Source organism: Agelaius phoeniceus, chromosome 29, assembly GCF_051311805.1.
Source record: "Agelaius phoeniceus isolate bAgePho1 chromosome 29, bAgePho1.hap1, whole genome shotgun sequence".
In the NCBI taxonomy this organism is placed as follows: domain Eukaryota; kingdom Metazoa; phylum Chordata; class Aves; order Passeriformes; family Icteridae; genus Agelaius; species Agelaius phoeniceus.
This window is the reverse complement of record NC_135293.1, coordinates 4786677-4801949: the sequence shown is the minus strand read 5'-3', so window position 1 is coordinate 4801949 and position 15273 is coordinate 4786677. Positions and strand designations below refer to the sequence as shown.

The 15273-nt window shown below is 52.6% G+C and overlaps 1 protein-coding gene across 1 annotated transcript in view; it reads right to left on the bottom strand.

Annotated features, from left to right (window-relative positions):
- Window positions 1-9278: 9278 nt before the first annotated feature.
- The window catches only part of ATP8B3 (ATPase phospholipid transporting 8B3), a 32980-nt gene continuing 26985 nt past the window's right edge, over window positions 9279-15273 (bottom strand). Inside the window, exons 25-29 of the mRNA XM_077191336.1 lie at window positions 13802-13885; window positions 13019-13258; window positions 12689-12827; window positions 11434-11564; window positions 9279-9708 (exon numbers count right to left, since the gene is read on the bottom strand). Of these exons, the coding sequence (XP_077047451.1) occupies window positions 9436-9708; window positions 11434-11564; window positions 12689-12827; window positions 13019-13258; window positions 13802-13885 (867 nt within the window). The 3' untranslated portion in view covers window positions 9279-9435. The remainder of the gene's footprint in view (window positions 9709-11433; window positions 11565-12688; window positions 12828-13018; window positions 13259-13801; window positions 13886-15273) is intronic.

The following is a 15273-nucleotide window of genomic DNA, read 5'->3' as shown; positions in this document are numbered from 1 at the left end:
GGCTTTGCCTCTTGCCCCATCCACCCCTCGACACACACACACTCTTGCCCCCTCCCATCCCTCCTCTTCATCTCTGTTACCAAAGAAATTACAAAACCAAAAACGCAACAACAGCAACGACAACGACAACCAAAAAAGCTTTCCCTCCTGGGAACCAACGTCGGTGCACGGTGGGAAAAGAAAAATCCGAGGGATCTGGTGGCGAAATCCAGCCCTGGGTGTGAGAAGGGGGAAAACTCCCCTGCGAGATTGAAAGGGAAAAAAAACCAACCCTCCCCCCTCCCAAAAAAAGGAATAACAACAGAAACCACAACCAAACAAGCTCAACAAAGACCGGCAACTTACCAAAAAGACACCAGATTTTTTTTTTTTTTTTGTGCCAATTAACAACCTGCCTTAAACGCGAATTTCTGGAGCAATGGTACTTAGCTTCAAAGGGATCGTTTCCTCCGAGCTCTCGATGGTGACTTGTGCCATATAAAAAAGCAATCACGAGGCCAAACCCTTACAATCAGCCCTCTCCCAGCCCCCCGAGGGCTCCTTGCAGCCCGGGGTGTCCTCGGGAGGAGCAGGAGATGCCCCTGGGGACAGGGAAGGGCTGGGAGAGGCTTGGGGATGAAGAGGGAGGCAAGGTCCCCTTCTTCCCCCATCAGTTGGGGAAAAAAAAATCCTCCAAAACCAACCATCAACCAAAAAAAAAAGGGACACTCTTGAATTTATGCGGGTAAAAAGTACCATCTGTGTTCTATGGTTTTTTCGATTCACTTTACTTTGAGAGTGATCAGTTGTGTCACAGGAAGGCACCTTGTTGAAAAGAAGGAAAAAAAAAGAAAAGAAATGAAAAGAAAAGGGTATGTGTTCACCAAAAAAAACAAACAAAACCAAAAAAAAACCCAAAAAACAAGCACCCCAAAAATAAGGAGAAAAGAAAGGACAAAAGAATGAAGAGAGAAAGAAAAAAGCCCTGCACACGAAGCCCTGAGCAGGCAGGGTCAGAGGACGTCTTGAACCAAAGAGCTCCTGGGGTAGGTGGGCGGTGGAGGGGCTGGGGGTGTCAGGCTGGACACGGTGACCCCAAACTGACCAATATTGCTGGACAGAGGGTGGGAGAGAGGGATGGAGAGAGGGCAGAGCGGGAAGGGGCAGGTGCCACAGCGTGTTTTGCCAACCAGAACCCAAAACCTAATGGGAATCTCATCCCCCCCCAGGACCCCGCTCCCCGCCACTGATTTTTTCCCCTAATGTTGTTTCTTCGTCTTGTCGTGACGTGGTGATGATGGTGGTGGATTCCTGAACCCCATCGAGTAGTATTCAAGGGCTGCAAAGCCAGGAAGGGGGCCTTGGTTTGGGAAGTGAAAAACACAACAGGAAAAAAAGAAAAAAAAAAAAAAAAAAAAGGGGAAAAGAGGAAAAGAAAGAAAAAGAAAAAAAAAAAAAAAGAAAAGAAAAAAAAAGAGTAAATGCCACAGGCCCTCAAGGATGCAAAGACATTTCTAGTGAGAACCCGAGACTAAAGGCTACCTCACTTGAGTTTTCAATTTTTGTGATTTGAAAATCACGTCTGATACCAAAGATTTTGTTGCCTTGTCTGGTCTGTGCTGGAATTGCCACTTTCCCTGCTCCCCGTGGCCAGGCTGGCCCAGAGAGCCCCTGGCCAGCCCCAGCCCCAGCCCCAGCCCTGCCCTGCCCTGAGTCCCCAGAGAGCGAGGGAGGAGGCGAGTGAGCAGCCCTGGGATGGCAGCGTGGTAGATGAGTGCCTTTTTCCTGTACCAAAGGTGTGTGGCCATTTCTTTGCTCCTCTGCTTTGACCCCAAAACTCAGTGTGACCTCAGCTCTCCACAGGGACAGAGTCCCAGGGCTCTCGTAGCCTCTGGGTGTTGGGATGAAGGAAAGAAAAACCAACCCTTGTCCTAATTGAAGAGAAAACATCCCCCTGGCTGAGGGAAAGGTGCTGGTTCCCCAGCGTGTCCCCACTCCCAGATGTCCCTGTGTCCCCCAAGCTGTCCCCAGGGTCCCTCCATGCAGCCCCTCCTGCCCCAGGAGCACAGATCTGGTGTCCAGAGATGCTGCTCCCAGGGAAGGGCTTTGCTCCATGACCTTCTCCAGCCTCAGTGCTGGACCCTGCAGAAGCCCACGAGGTGACAAAGTTGAGTTTCCTCATGAGGTGACAAAGTTGAGTTTCCTCATGAGGTGACAAAGCTGAGTTTCCTCACAAGGTGATTGAGTTTCCTCACAAGGTGATGAAGTTGAGTTTCCCCACGAGGTGACAAAGTTGAGTTTCCTCAACTTTGGGTGGTTTTGCCTCACTCAGCTCAGATTTGAGCTTCGGTTCTTACTTTTGGTAGCACAGTTCGTGGCATTTCTGTCTGGAAAGATGAAGGCAGGAGCAGTGGAAGCTTCACCCTGAGCTTTCTCCAAACTCTTCCCTTAGGGAAGGGGTTGGAGCAGTGAATCCTTCCAGCAGGAGCTGTTTCCCAGTCCCCAGAGGGGCATTTTTGGCTCACTGGGGAGGACCTGTGCAGCCAGGTCTGCTCCATTCTGCCCCTTGGCTTCAGCAGAAGGCAGGAGGGGGACCTGCCAGAGCTCCCCAGCAATCTCCAGAATGCCCAGTTTAGGGCAAACTTGGGTTGAATTGTACCTGCCTGGGTCAGGCTCCGGCCAAGGCGACTCCTTTGAGTTGGACCAAACTTGCCCAGGGCCACCCCTGCTGTGATTCTTGGGGTTGTCCCGTGCAGGACCAGGAGCTGGACTTGGTGATCCTTGGAGAGGATCCCTTCCAATCCAAGATATTCCAGGATTCCAATGCCCCTGGTGAGAGCAACCCCATGGGGGTTCCCCATCCTGCTGGGCAGCCTGAGAGGGCCCTGTCACCTCCCTGTCACCTCCCTGTCACCTCCCTGTCCCCCCTGCCCGCCTCCACACGATTGCCTTGGCCAGGGCTTGCCCGCCCTCCTGGCCACGCCACCCTCCTTGTCCCCAGTCCCCACCTGGCTTGTGATACCAAAGATGTTCTCTATGCAGGAGAAAGCCTTCATTGCCACCCAGCACAGACCTTACAAGCCTTTGACAATGTTCTCTGAAATACCTCAAAATATTTAATGTATAGTTTATGTGATAAAAAAAAAAATTACTTAGCTAGTTTTTGGAATTTGTGACTTGAAGCTTTATACTGTTAAATTATAATTTTGCAGAAGACGGCATGTTCTTATTTCTTTGATGCGTTCAATGGGAGACATATTGAATGTTAAGGAAATGAAAGCTGGATAGTTTCACGATTTAAAAAAAAAAAGAGAGAGAAAGAGAGAGAGAGAGAAAGAGAGAGAAAGATTAAAAAAAAGGACCCTTGGAGTTTACAGATTTCATATTTAAACAAGTCCTTTTAAAAAAAAAAAGAAAAAAAAAGAAAAACTAATAATGATGACGATACCTTTGCGTTCAGATGTGTTACTTTTCTCTGAGTCATGTCGTATGAGAGTATTTATTATATGTGTTCTGTGTTCAAATGTAATTTAAAGAAGACAAAAAAAAGAAAAAAAAAGACAAGATGAGAATTTGATTTATGCATGAAAAAAATATACTCTTTCTTGAAGTAATGTAATAATTATTGGGGAGGGGTGGTCGGGTGGGAGCGGGAGGGGACAAACTGCTTTTTTTGTCCACGAGTTTTTGGTTGATGAAGATTTCTCTGCATGGATCATGGTTCTGTTCCAGCTCACAACCACGGGAATGTCATCATTTATCCCCTCAGTTTCTTCCTTCACCTCTTTTGTTCCTTTCCTCACCCTGGAAATCCCTTGGCAGCCCCAGGGGGAGGAGGGGGCTGCTCAGGGCAGCCCCGGGCAGGGCAGGGTGGGGGTCACAGCCTGGCCCCGTGCCCAGCAAACAGGGTAAGGGAATCTGGGACACGGGAGCCTGCCGTGCCCACCCGTCCCTCCTGCCTCCCCCTGAGGTCTGGCTCCTTGCTCTGCTTTGTTTTCTGTTTGTTTGGAGGGGAAATTGTGGGGTTTGGGTTTGGTTTTTTTTGCTTTTCCAGCTCTGTGGGTCAAATGCCAAGTGCAGCCAAGAGGAGGAGAGACAATCAGCTGCCACCATGGCCTGAGCTGGCAAAGCCATGGGGCTCCTCGTGTCCTCTGAGACAAGGGAAACAACCCTGGGCACCCCAAAACCCCCCTCAGGGCGAGACCTCTCCAGGTGATGCTGCCAAATGCCATCCTTGGGACGCCCTGACAGCCCTGTCCCTGCACAGAAAGAGGTGCTGGAGATGCATCAAGGCCCAGCTGGAGCAGGCATGGGCTGGGGTGACCCATTTCTGGGGTCTTTGTCCTCAGGAATGTGGTTTGGGTCCGAGGCACAGCCAGCACTCTGTCCCTGCCACCAGCCTGGCCCTCACTCTGTGCAGACACTGCCCTGGTGGAAGAGGAAGAGTCCAGGCAGTGGAAGAGCCCCTGGAGGATCCCAACTCACCAGATGGCCTCAGGGCACTTTGGAAAGGCTTTGGAGCTCTCTGAAATGCCCAGAGTCCACTCCTGAGTGGCTCCTTCCTCCCCCTGCTCCTCCTCCTCTCCCTGCTTACAGACAGGAGCATTGAGAAGCCACATCTTTGGGGACCAGGAGGGTGATGGGGACCTGGAGGACGCAGTGGTGCCATTCCCAGAGCATTTCCCTGAAACTGCTGCTTCCTCAGCCCTTCCCAGCCTCTTCACCATTCGAGGTGAAGCTCACCATAAAGAAAGAGATCTCAGCTCCTTCAAGCCCCACCAAAGTGGCTCCCACAGGCCAAGGAAGGTGTTTTTCAGTCTGCAGCCTTTGTCTAGTGCCAGCACCAAGATGCTCAGCACCAGGTGCTGGTGGAAGACCCACAGAACCAAGGACCTGACTTTTAGGAGGAGATGATGTTGGTTCCAGCAGCTCCACTCATGTGCTGACCAACCCTTCTGTCCTCAGCATCCCCACCACGCCCCCTTTCCTCCTCCAAGACCTTTTCCACCAGGAGAAGCTTGACAACCAAGACCCCAGTCACAACTGCAAGAAGGTTGGGACACAGCCCCAGTCACAAGTCCTTGGAGCTTAAGAGACCAGCTGGATTCCATCCTGGGAGTGATGGCTTGGGAAGCCCTGGAGAAGCCAAGCTCTGAGTCCTGTTCCCTGTCCTTTGGCCCACCAGGATTCTGGCTCAGCTGAGCCCACCCTGGACCTGGCCCTGCCTGCTGCCCACACCACCAAAATGCCTTCAGGAGCAACTTGCCACGATACCAAAGATTTTTTTTCCTGCAGGTAATGACAATCCAAGCTCTGTCCTAAAGACAATTCTCTTGACCAGGGTTGCACCCAAAGGGCATTTTTGTGCTGTGGGGAGCAGGAGTGAAAACGGGGCCTTGGGAACACCTCTGAGGGTGATGGAGGGCAGTGAGGAAGAGGAGGAGACCTGGGATCTCCCACTAGAACCTACTGGTTCATCCTGACCAGTGTCTCCTGCTTGAACTGTGGAAGTTTTCAGGGATGTGGGTGATTCCATGACCTGTGATGCCCCAGTTCTTCCTGGAGTGGAAGTTTTCCAACGATGGCTTTTATACTTTGAAACCCCGGTGCCAGCAGTGGGGCAGCACCATCCCCATCCTGCCAGGAAAGCAGGAGCCTCCTGGGGTCAGTTCTAAACATTTTTACCCCACCAGAGCCAAACTTTCCCTGCTCTAACATCAGCTGGGCAGGTAGGACATCAGCACAGAGTGAGAGAAATGGCTTTGCCAAAAATTCACCATTCACCCTTTTTGCTGAACATCCCAAGTCTGGGCGGGGGAGACTTGGAGCTCCTCTTTACCTCACCCTGGGGCTGTCACTGCCCTGTCTGCCTGTCCCTGTCACCACCACGTGTCCCCAGCACAGAGCTGGCTCCTTTCCCTTGTCTCAGAGGACACCCAGCCATGGGGCTGGGCTGCAGGAGCTGCCACAAGGAACCCACTTCCTCTCATGTCTTTGTCTGGCGTCTTTAAAGAGAGGAAATTAAAAATGCAAATAACAAAATTTGGGCTTGTGTTGGTTTGGTTTCTTTGTATTTTTGCTCTTTGATTTCTAAAGGAAACAAAGGAGTCAGACAGAATCCAGCCTGGCCAGGGAGAACCCACAGCCTCAGCTCTGCCAGCCCAGCCTCCTCCAGAAAACGTTGCTCATTTTTCTGTATAGCAATAGGTGAGGCTTGTCCTCGTCCCATGCAGTCTGAGGGCCACATCTCTGAGTTTTAAAATTACTTTTTCCTTCTAATTTAATTAATTTAAGTTTTTTTGCTGCTGCTTCATTGTTACTCTCATGGGATAAGTTTTGTTCTACAGCGAAATGCAATTGTTACTCCTCTGTGTCTTGCAACTATATTTGTTTAAGCTATTTACAAACGTTAAAAAAGAAAAAAAAATAAAATAAAAAAGAGTCTTATGTGTCAGGCACTTTATCCAAACTGTGCTGTGTGCTCTGGAGTTTGTTCCTTGTTCTTTGCAATGACTCACGCAGGGGAAGTTATCAGGAAACTTAACTCCAGCCTGTCAACATGTTTTAAAAGAGAGAAAAAATTAATCTCTATTTGTTCATCCTCTACTGGTCATGACTGTGTTGTATTTCTGCAGCTTTCTGTTTCATCAATAAATTATTTTCTAGTCATTCACCCTGGAGTGTGTGGTGTCCTGTGGTGGTGAGGGGGTCGCTCCCCTCCCCTGCCCCCTTTCACCACCTCACTCCTCTCTCAAACCTGGCCTGGGAGCTTCAGGGACCCTGCCCAGGACACTGGGGAAAGTTTCTCCCCCTCTTTTCCACCTGGCAATTGCAGCAGTGAGAGCTTTCCCAGAGGAAAGATTTTTATTTCTTGGCACCATCCAATCCCTTCTGGCCAGAACCCAAGGGAAGCACTTTAATTCTCACAAACCCGGTGCAGATGAGGCCAAAGCACTTGTAAAACAAACCCATGGAACCATGTGTGCCTCAGGCAGGGCCAAGCCTCCGTGGATGATTTAATTGTGCATCTTTTGACCCAAATTTATTTTCCTACTGTGCTTTTTGCCGTGGTATGAGCACTGCTGGCACAGACAGAGGGACCATGAGACCTTTCAGTGCTGCTTTCACCCTTCGTGGCACAGCAGAGGTTTCCAGGAGAGGAGAGAAAAGCTAAAAAGTCTTTTTGATTAAAACCCAAAATCCATAAAAAGGGTGACCTGGTCACCAGTCATTTGTTCACACACAACCTCTCCAGCAGGCACTGCTGGTGGCCCTGGCTCTGTGGGACTGTGTCCCCTGTGCCCAGCAGGCAGAATTTCTCCACATCCCTCCCAGAAGTGCTTTTGGGACTTTGCAGAGCCTGTGAGCATAAACTGTCCCCAAAGGTGGGGACACCAGAGCTGGGGCAGTGGGGATGGGGCAGGGCACACAGAGGACACTGCCCCTTGTGCAGGGACAGCAAAGGCAGGAGCTGGGAGTGGTGGGGAGGGACAAGGAGGCTGCAGGAGCCAGGCTGGTCTGGCTGGAGAAGAAAAATCAATCAATCAATCAATCATACCTGGCTGCCTCTCCAGAAATTAGGAGATATTTTAAAGTTACATTGCTCGAGTCTGAGCCACCTGGGCTGGTGGAGGTGACCCTGCCCATGGCAGAGGGTGGAATGGGATGAGCTTTAAGGCATCACAATATGGGAAATAAATTTGTAGAAAATAGTGGGCACCTGTATGCAAACCTTGAGATAAGAAATGCTGACTTAGAAATGCCACGGAATAGGACAGGCATTGTTGAGAGAAAAATAGACCTAGAAACAAGTTTCAAAAGATGGCCTTAAAAACAAGACTAGATAGTTTAAAGAAATAGAACTATGAAAGATGCATTGTAATAAAACCCACAAGGAGTAATTTAGATTATTGGCTTTAAAGCATTTACAACACAGTGTTGCAAAAGCTGATAAACCAAGAAAGATTTATAATATATTGTAAGTAAGAAATAGTCAGCTTCTGATAGTGATAGCATAAATTATAACATCTGTATTGTCTCACTCTTCTCATGAGACTAAAAATAGAATAAAAATTTTTAAAACATCTCTCAGTTACCCCATCTCTAAATAAAAAAACCATAATCCAACACCACCCAAACCACTCCAGGATTCTGTGACCTGACAGAAAAACCACAGGACTGAGAGAACACAAAACAAGGTTCTACCTGCAGCCACTGTAGCTCAGTCCCCAGTGGGTGGGAATGAGCAGGGCTGAGGGCCTGCACTCCCCAGCCCCCCTGCTGCTCTCCATGGGGGCAGTTAATTAATCCAGAGTTAATTAATGAGTCTGGGCCGGCAGCACTGCCTTTGTGGGTGCAGCCTGGGCTGGGATCAGCCTCACACCAGAGGCTCTGAGGGCTCAGCAGAGTGAAGGGGGCTGGGCTGCCAGCCAGGGGTCACAGGGTGAGGGCCAGCCTGGTGACAGCAGGCAGAGCCTGGTGACAGAGATCAGGGAGCCTGGTGACAGTGGGCAGGGAGCCTGGTGGCAGAGATCAGGGAGCCTGGGGACAGCGGGCAGGGAGCCTGGTGGCAGCGGGCAGTGAGCCTGGTGGCAATGGTCAGGGAACCTGGTGACAATGGTCAGTGAGCCTGGTGGCAATGGGCAGCTGGTGGCAGCAATCAGTGAGCCTGGTGGCAGTGGTCAGTGGCTGTCACAGCCATACATCTCTGCAAAGCCATGTGCTCCCAGTGTGGGGGTCACGGTGCTGCAGCAGGAGCCCCCCAGGCTGGGCCAGCCCCTCTGCAAAGCCACCAGACAGGACTGAAGGTGTCCCCTGGCAGGAGGAACCAGCCAGGAGTGCCCTGGCCCAGGAGGGTGGGGATGGCTACACCAAGGGGCAGCTACACCGAGGGCACAGCTGGGGTTCCCTAGGGGTACAGGGGCGGTGCTGGGGGTGGCCCTGGCACACAGAGTGTCCCCAGCACACAGACTGTCCCGGCTGTCCCTCGCAGGCTGTCCCTCACACACAGACTGTCCCCAGCACACAGGCTGTCCCCAGCATACAGACTGTCCCTCACACACAGACTGTCCCTAGCACACACAGACTGTCCCCAGCACATGCTGTCCCGGCTGTCCCTCACAGGCTGTCCCTCACACGCAGGCTGTCCCTCACAGGCTGTCCCTCACACACAGACTGTCCCTCACACACAGACTGTCCCTCACATGCAGACTGTCCCTCACACGCAGGCTGTCCTGGCTGTCCCTCACACGCAGGCTGTCCCTCACAGGCTGTCCCTCACACACAGGCTGTCCCTCACACACAGACTGTCCCTCACACGCAGGCTGTCCCTCACACGCAGGCTGTCCCTCACACGCAGGCTGTCCCGGCTGTCCCTCACACGCAGGCTGTCCTGGCTGTCCCTCACACACAGACTGTCCCTCACACACAGACTGTCCCTCACACACAGACTGTCCCTCACAGGCTGTCCCTCACACGCAGGCTGTCCCTCACACACAGACTGTCCCGGCTGTCCCTCACACGCAGGCTGTCCCTCACATGCAGGCTGTCCCTCACACGCAGACTGTCCCGGCTGTCCCTCACACGCAGGCTGTCCCCGCGGGTGATGAGGCCTCCGTAGCCCTCCTGGTGGGAGAAGGCGTAGCTGGAGCGGCGGAAGGAGCCGCGGGGGACGTGCGAGCGCAGCTCCACCGGGGGCTCCGGGGCCCGCCTGGCCCTCAGCTGGATCTTCTGCAAGAGATCAGGGAGATCAGGGCTGGGGACAGCTCCCCGGAGAGCCCTCAGCCCAAGGGGGGACATGAAGGTGGGGATGCCTTGTGAGGGCTGACCTAGAGCAGAGACTGGACAGAGCTAAAGAATAAAGTAGGGATTTATTAAAAAGCCTCAATGGATCCACCCTGGGCAGCACAAGAGCCCAGCCAGGGCTGCACCCAAGATGAACCAAAATGGTCACAAAATGCACGACTGGGCACAGGGTCTCTCACTTTTATAAGACCTGCTCCATTTGCATATTGGAGTTAATTCTCCAATTCCAGCCCCAGCCCATGCAGTCCCATCCTTGTTTTTCTCTCTCCAGCCCATGTTGTTTGTGCTCTTGGGCCTGAGATTTGGATCATTTGTCCTTGGTCCCCAGCTGGAGCAGGAATTGTTTTGTCTCCCTGCTCTGTGCACAGAGCTCCCCATCCCCTCATGTGAACCCAGACCCACACACTGAAGCAGCACAGAATCTGAAACGTAGAAAAGCTCAAACCTGAGGCATCAAAGGGAGCATAGGGGCACCTCCCCCAGGGCACAGCTTGGCTCCCAGCTCTACAATGACCTGATTTTCCATGGGGATTCTCCTGGGGATCTGCAAAGCTCATGGACTCTGGAGCACAGTGTCAACCCCTGCTCCCACACAGGCTGTGGACACCTCCCAGGCAAGCCCTCAGCCCAAGGTGGGACACATGGTAGGCACAGGGACACCCTCCACTGATGCCTCAGGTTTGAGCTTTTCTATTTTCCAGATTCTGTGCTGCTTTAGTCTGTGGGTCTGGCTTCATATTATGGGACGGTGAGCTCTGTGCACAGAGCAGGGAGACAAAACAATTCCTGCTCCAGCTGGGGACCAAGGACAAATGATCCAAATCTCAGGCCCAAAAGCACAAACAACGTGGGCTGAAGAGAGAAAAACAAGAAGGATGGAACTCGATATCCTTAAGCTGGAATTGGACAATGAACTCAAATATGCAAATGGAACAGAACTTATAAAAGTGAGAGCCCCCATGACTGGTAATGCATTTTGTGGCCATTTTGGGTTTTATCTTGGGTGTAGGCCTGGCTGGGCTCTTGTGCTGTCCAAGGTGGATCCATTAAGGCCTTTTAATAAATCCCTACTTTATTCTTTAGCTCTGTCCAGTCTCAGTTCTAGCTCAGCCTTCACAAGGCATCCCCACCAGAACAGGGTTTGGATCCCAGCTCCACCACGACCTCCTTTTCCATGATGGGATGGGGGATGTGGGGAGTCTCCCAGGGGGCTGCAAAGCTCACAAAGCTCTGGAGCACAATCTCAACTCCTGCTTTCACCTGGACTCTTCTGAAGGTACAACCCACAACCCCAGTGCGGGTGAGCTCCACCAAGGCTGGGGTGGCACCAGACCTGCACCAGACCCCAGACCCTCCTGGGGGGTTCTGGAGGACAATTCCTCACTGCAACCAAAAGCAGACCCTCTCCAAGAGCTGGGTCAGGTGTCTGGGCCCAGGCCAAGCTGGGCCATGGAGCAATTTTGGGAGAGGCCCCTGGAGCCAGAGTTGGTGCCAGCGTCATGAAGGACCATCATGAGTGGGACCACCAAGGAGAGGTAACGTGTCCCAGCACTACCGCCCAGGCTTCCCTGGGGAACCTCCCCTTGCCATCACCAATCCCAGACACTGGTGGGAAGCAGAACCTCCCCTGCCAGTGCCCCCAGCCCTCACCTGCTGGGTGGTGGCTCTGCCCAGGGTGGCACGGACGGCGTGCACGGTGAGCGAGGGGAGGGTGTTGACCACCAGGGACAGCAGGACCACAAGCAGCACGTAGGGGTCAGTCAGGGCATTCCAACTGGCATCTGTCAACACAGGGGAGATGCAAGGCAAGATGTACTCTGTGCACAGGTAAGATGTACTCTATTACCATCTGGATGGCAGTTGGCTTTTGTCAAGTGGGCAGTTTTTCCTTATCTCTTCCACAATCACTCCTCCCTCTGGGCAGACACCTGCTGATAACAGCTATTGAATGTCCCTGCATGGCTGATAAGAACTACAGCATCCCATGGGGAGATGTGAGCCCAGAGGGAGGAGCCAAGCATTCCTACCTGGATATAATCTGGAGATCCTGGAACACCAGCACAGCTTCTGCACTGGATTTCCCAGAGGAACAGCAGCTGCCTCTGCCACTGGATCTTCAGAGGAAGATTCCACCCTTCTCCAGGATCCCTGCTCCAGCAGAACCACCCCTGACACTGCAGGAGGGCTGAGCCACAATTCCGATGGGACTGTGCCAACACCCTGACCCACAGGGTGTCAGGTTGGGGTCTGACTCTGGCAGTGTTGTTTTAGTTTACTGAATTGTTTATTTTATCCTTTTATTTTCTTCCCTATTAAAGAACTGGTATTTCCTGCTCCCACATTTTTTGCCTGAGAGCCCCTTAATTTAAAATTTATAGCAATTCAGAGGGGTGGGGAGGGTTTACATTCTCCATTTCAGGGGAGGCTCCTGCCTTCCTTAGCAGACTCCTGTCTTTCCAAACCAAGATAGTAGGGAACATGGAGAGGGAACAGGGAACAAGTGCTGGGGGACAGGCCCCCAGCCAGGAAGGTGCTGAGGGCTCTAAAGAGGAGATGGCACCCAAAGTGGAATTAGAAGTCAAGGCAGCAGTTCAAGAACAAGGAGATGATCTACAGGGTGGGAAACAGCTCCTAGCACCAAGGACAGGGCAGGGCAGGGCAGGGCAGGGCAGGGCAGGGCAGGGCAGGGCAGGGCAGGGAAGGGAAGGGAAGGGAAGGGAAGGGAAGGGAAGGGAAGGGAAGGGAAGGGAAGGGAAGGGAAGGGAAGGGAAGGGAAGGGAAGGGAAGGGAAGGGAAGGGAAGGGAAGGGAAGGGAAGGGAAGGGAAGGGAAGGGAAGGGAAGGGAAGGGAAGGGAAGGGAAGGGAAGGGAAGGGAAGGGCCGTGGGGATCTCCAGGACACCTCACCTGGGAAGCGGAAGATGGCAGGGGCTATCCTGTAGGCATCAACAGTTTGGGTCAGGAAGGAGAAGAGGCAGAAGAGGAGCAGGCTGGCTGTGACCATCAGGAAGGACAGCACTGTCCAGTACTGAGTGTCCAGGACAATCTGTGGGGACAGAGCACGCAGTCTCACAAGGGCTGTTGTGACCCTCTTCCATTCAGCTGCTTTGTCCAAATCCCTCCTCCATCCTAGGGACAGCATCCCCCAGCCATAAAGCCTCTGGGGACAGTGCCAGAGCCCAGGGACAATGAAGATCTGCTGTGGGGCAGGATGAGCAAGAGCAGATCAGTGCTCACCTCCACCAGGACCGACAGCAACGCTGACAGGGCCACTGTGACAGAGAAGGACTCATAGTCACCCACAACCTTGGTGCCAACGTGGTCCTCAAAGGCCCAGAGTGTGATGTAGAAGCTGATGAGGGAGGTGCCCACCCCGTGCAGGAGGGTGACACCAAAAACGCGGTAATTGAAGAGCTCGTCCTGCTGCCCGACCACGTAGAGCTCAGGGAACTCCAGGCTCTTCTTGGCACTCACATCCTGCAGGGAGGGAATCCCAGAGGGGATGCAGGGATTGGGGCAGGGAGGGAATCCCAGAGGGAATGCAGGGATTGGGGCAGGGAGGGAATTCCAGAGGGGATGGAGGGATTGGGGCAGGGAGAGAATCCCAGAGGGGATGCAGGGATTGGGGCAGGGAGGGAATCCCAGAGGGGATGCAGGGATTGGGGCAGGGAGGGAATCCCAGAGGGAATGCAGGGATTGGGGCAGGGAGGGAATCCCAGAGGGGATGGAGGGATTGGGGCAGGGAGAGAATCCCAGAGGGGATGCAGGGATTTGGGGAGCAGGATGGGTCTGCCCCACCCCACACACCCTCTGGGAGAGCTGCAGTGGGCACCTCTGCCCAGTGGCTCTGGGGGGGATTGGGGACAGGCACCCCAGGACTGAGGGTGAGCTCCAAATGCCCAGCGAGCTCTCAGTGCCCTGTGCTAGCACAAAGGGCTGTGGAGAGGGGGCAGTGACTGCCAGGCTGGCTCCCAGCTGCCGAGGGTGCTACAGGGCTGGGTGAGCCCAGGGAAGCTGTACCTGCTCGAAAAGGCCCACGGACAGCACGGGGTAGGCAGTGTAGAAAATATTGTAGAGTGCGAGGAACCAGCCCTCATACAGAGGCTAGAAGGGAACAGGGAGAAGCTGTGAGCTTGGAGGTGCTTTGGAAAGATTCACAAAGGATGTCCAGGCCCCAGGACACTCAGATCCAAGCATGGAAATCCCTTTGGACTTGCCCCATCCCCTGCATCAGCCCCACATTGTCTGTAGGGTCATGCTGCAGACAGAGACGGGGCCGGAGTTCCACGTGTTGCTGGTCAAGTCACACTTGATGATGGCCCTTGGGATCAAAGCTCCCATTTTGGAGGAAACCAGCTTAATGCACATGGGATCCTACATCTGTCCAAGCCTGAACTGCAGCTCACAGCTGTGGAAGAGGTTTTAGAGCAAGTTCTGTGAACCGGAGAGAAGTTTGATAAGAGGATCCATGTTTACCCCTGAAAGAATTTCCTACCAAGGTCGTTGACATAGAAACCAAGAAAGAAAGAAGGAGAAATAAGAGAAACCTGCAACTGTCTACTCCAATAAGCACTTTGTTGGTCTTTCCTGACCAATGAGTAAAGTGTAAACTTATGAGTCTTGTAAGGATGTATAAAAAGCATGCATGCTATAATAAAAAAGGGTTTGAAGCCATCTGAAAATGGAGTGTGCTGCTTTGTATTGGCTCTGTCTCAACTATGACAAAGGAGATCCTGAGTTTCCCTGGGGTGCTTTCCCAGTCCAGCCAGGTGAAAAGCAGATAACCAGTGCAGATAACTCGTGCAGATAACCAGTTGTGTCTCAGTCAGAATTTGGACATGGCAAGGGAGAAAAGGGGACCAAGGGGGTGATGTGGACACGTGTACTCCAAGCAGCCCCAGGCACGATCCCTGAGCAGGGGGGTGTAACTCTGGTGCAGAGACCTCCACAGGATGGATGTGACCCCTTGTCCTAGGGTGACATTATGATGCTTGTATCCCCAGTTGTGTGATCTGTTTATTCTGGATATCATGTTCTGTGCCTTCAAGACTGGCTCTGAAGAGTGAATGTTTTGTTTTGGTTTTGCTATCAACTGCTCCCCCACAGCTGGTGGGACACAGAAATGGGGCAGTACATGGGTGCTGCTTTTGCTTTTTGCTTTGCTCTTGCTTCTGCTTTGTTCTTGCTTTTTGCTTCTGCTCATTAGTTAGTTTAGCTAAGCAGTACAAATTTTTCCTGGACTGTTTCTCCTTTCCCTTTTTTGGACCTACTCGAACCTGCTCTGGACTGGGACCTGGGAACACCGAGAGTTTGCACCTTGTGGCTGCAGCAGCTGCCCCAGCACAGGATGGACTGATAACAGAGCAACCACCTCCAGGAGAGACTTTCTGAAGTTGTCATCTTTTTCAGAGCGGTGACAGAGTGGTGTCATCTGCCCCATGTTGGGGCAGATGGTGAAAACCCAGCTCAGTTGGCTTTTCACCTCTATTAAC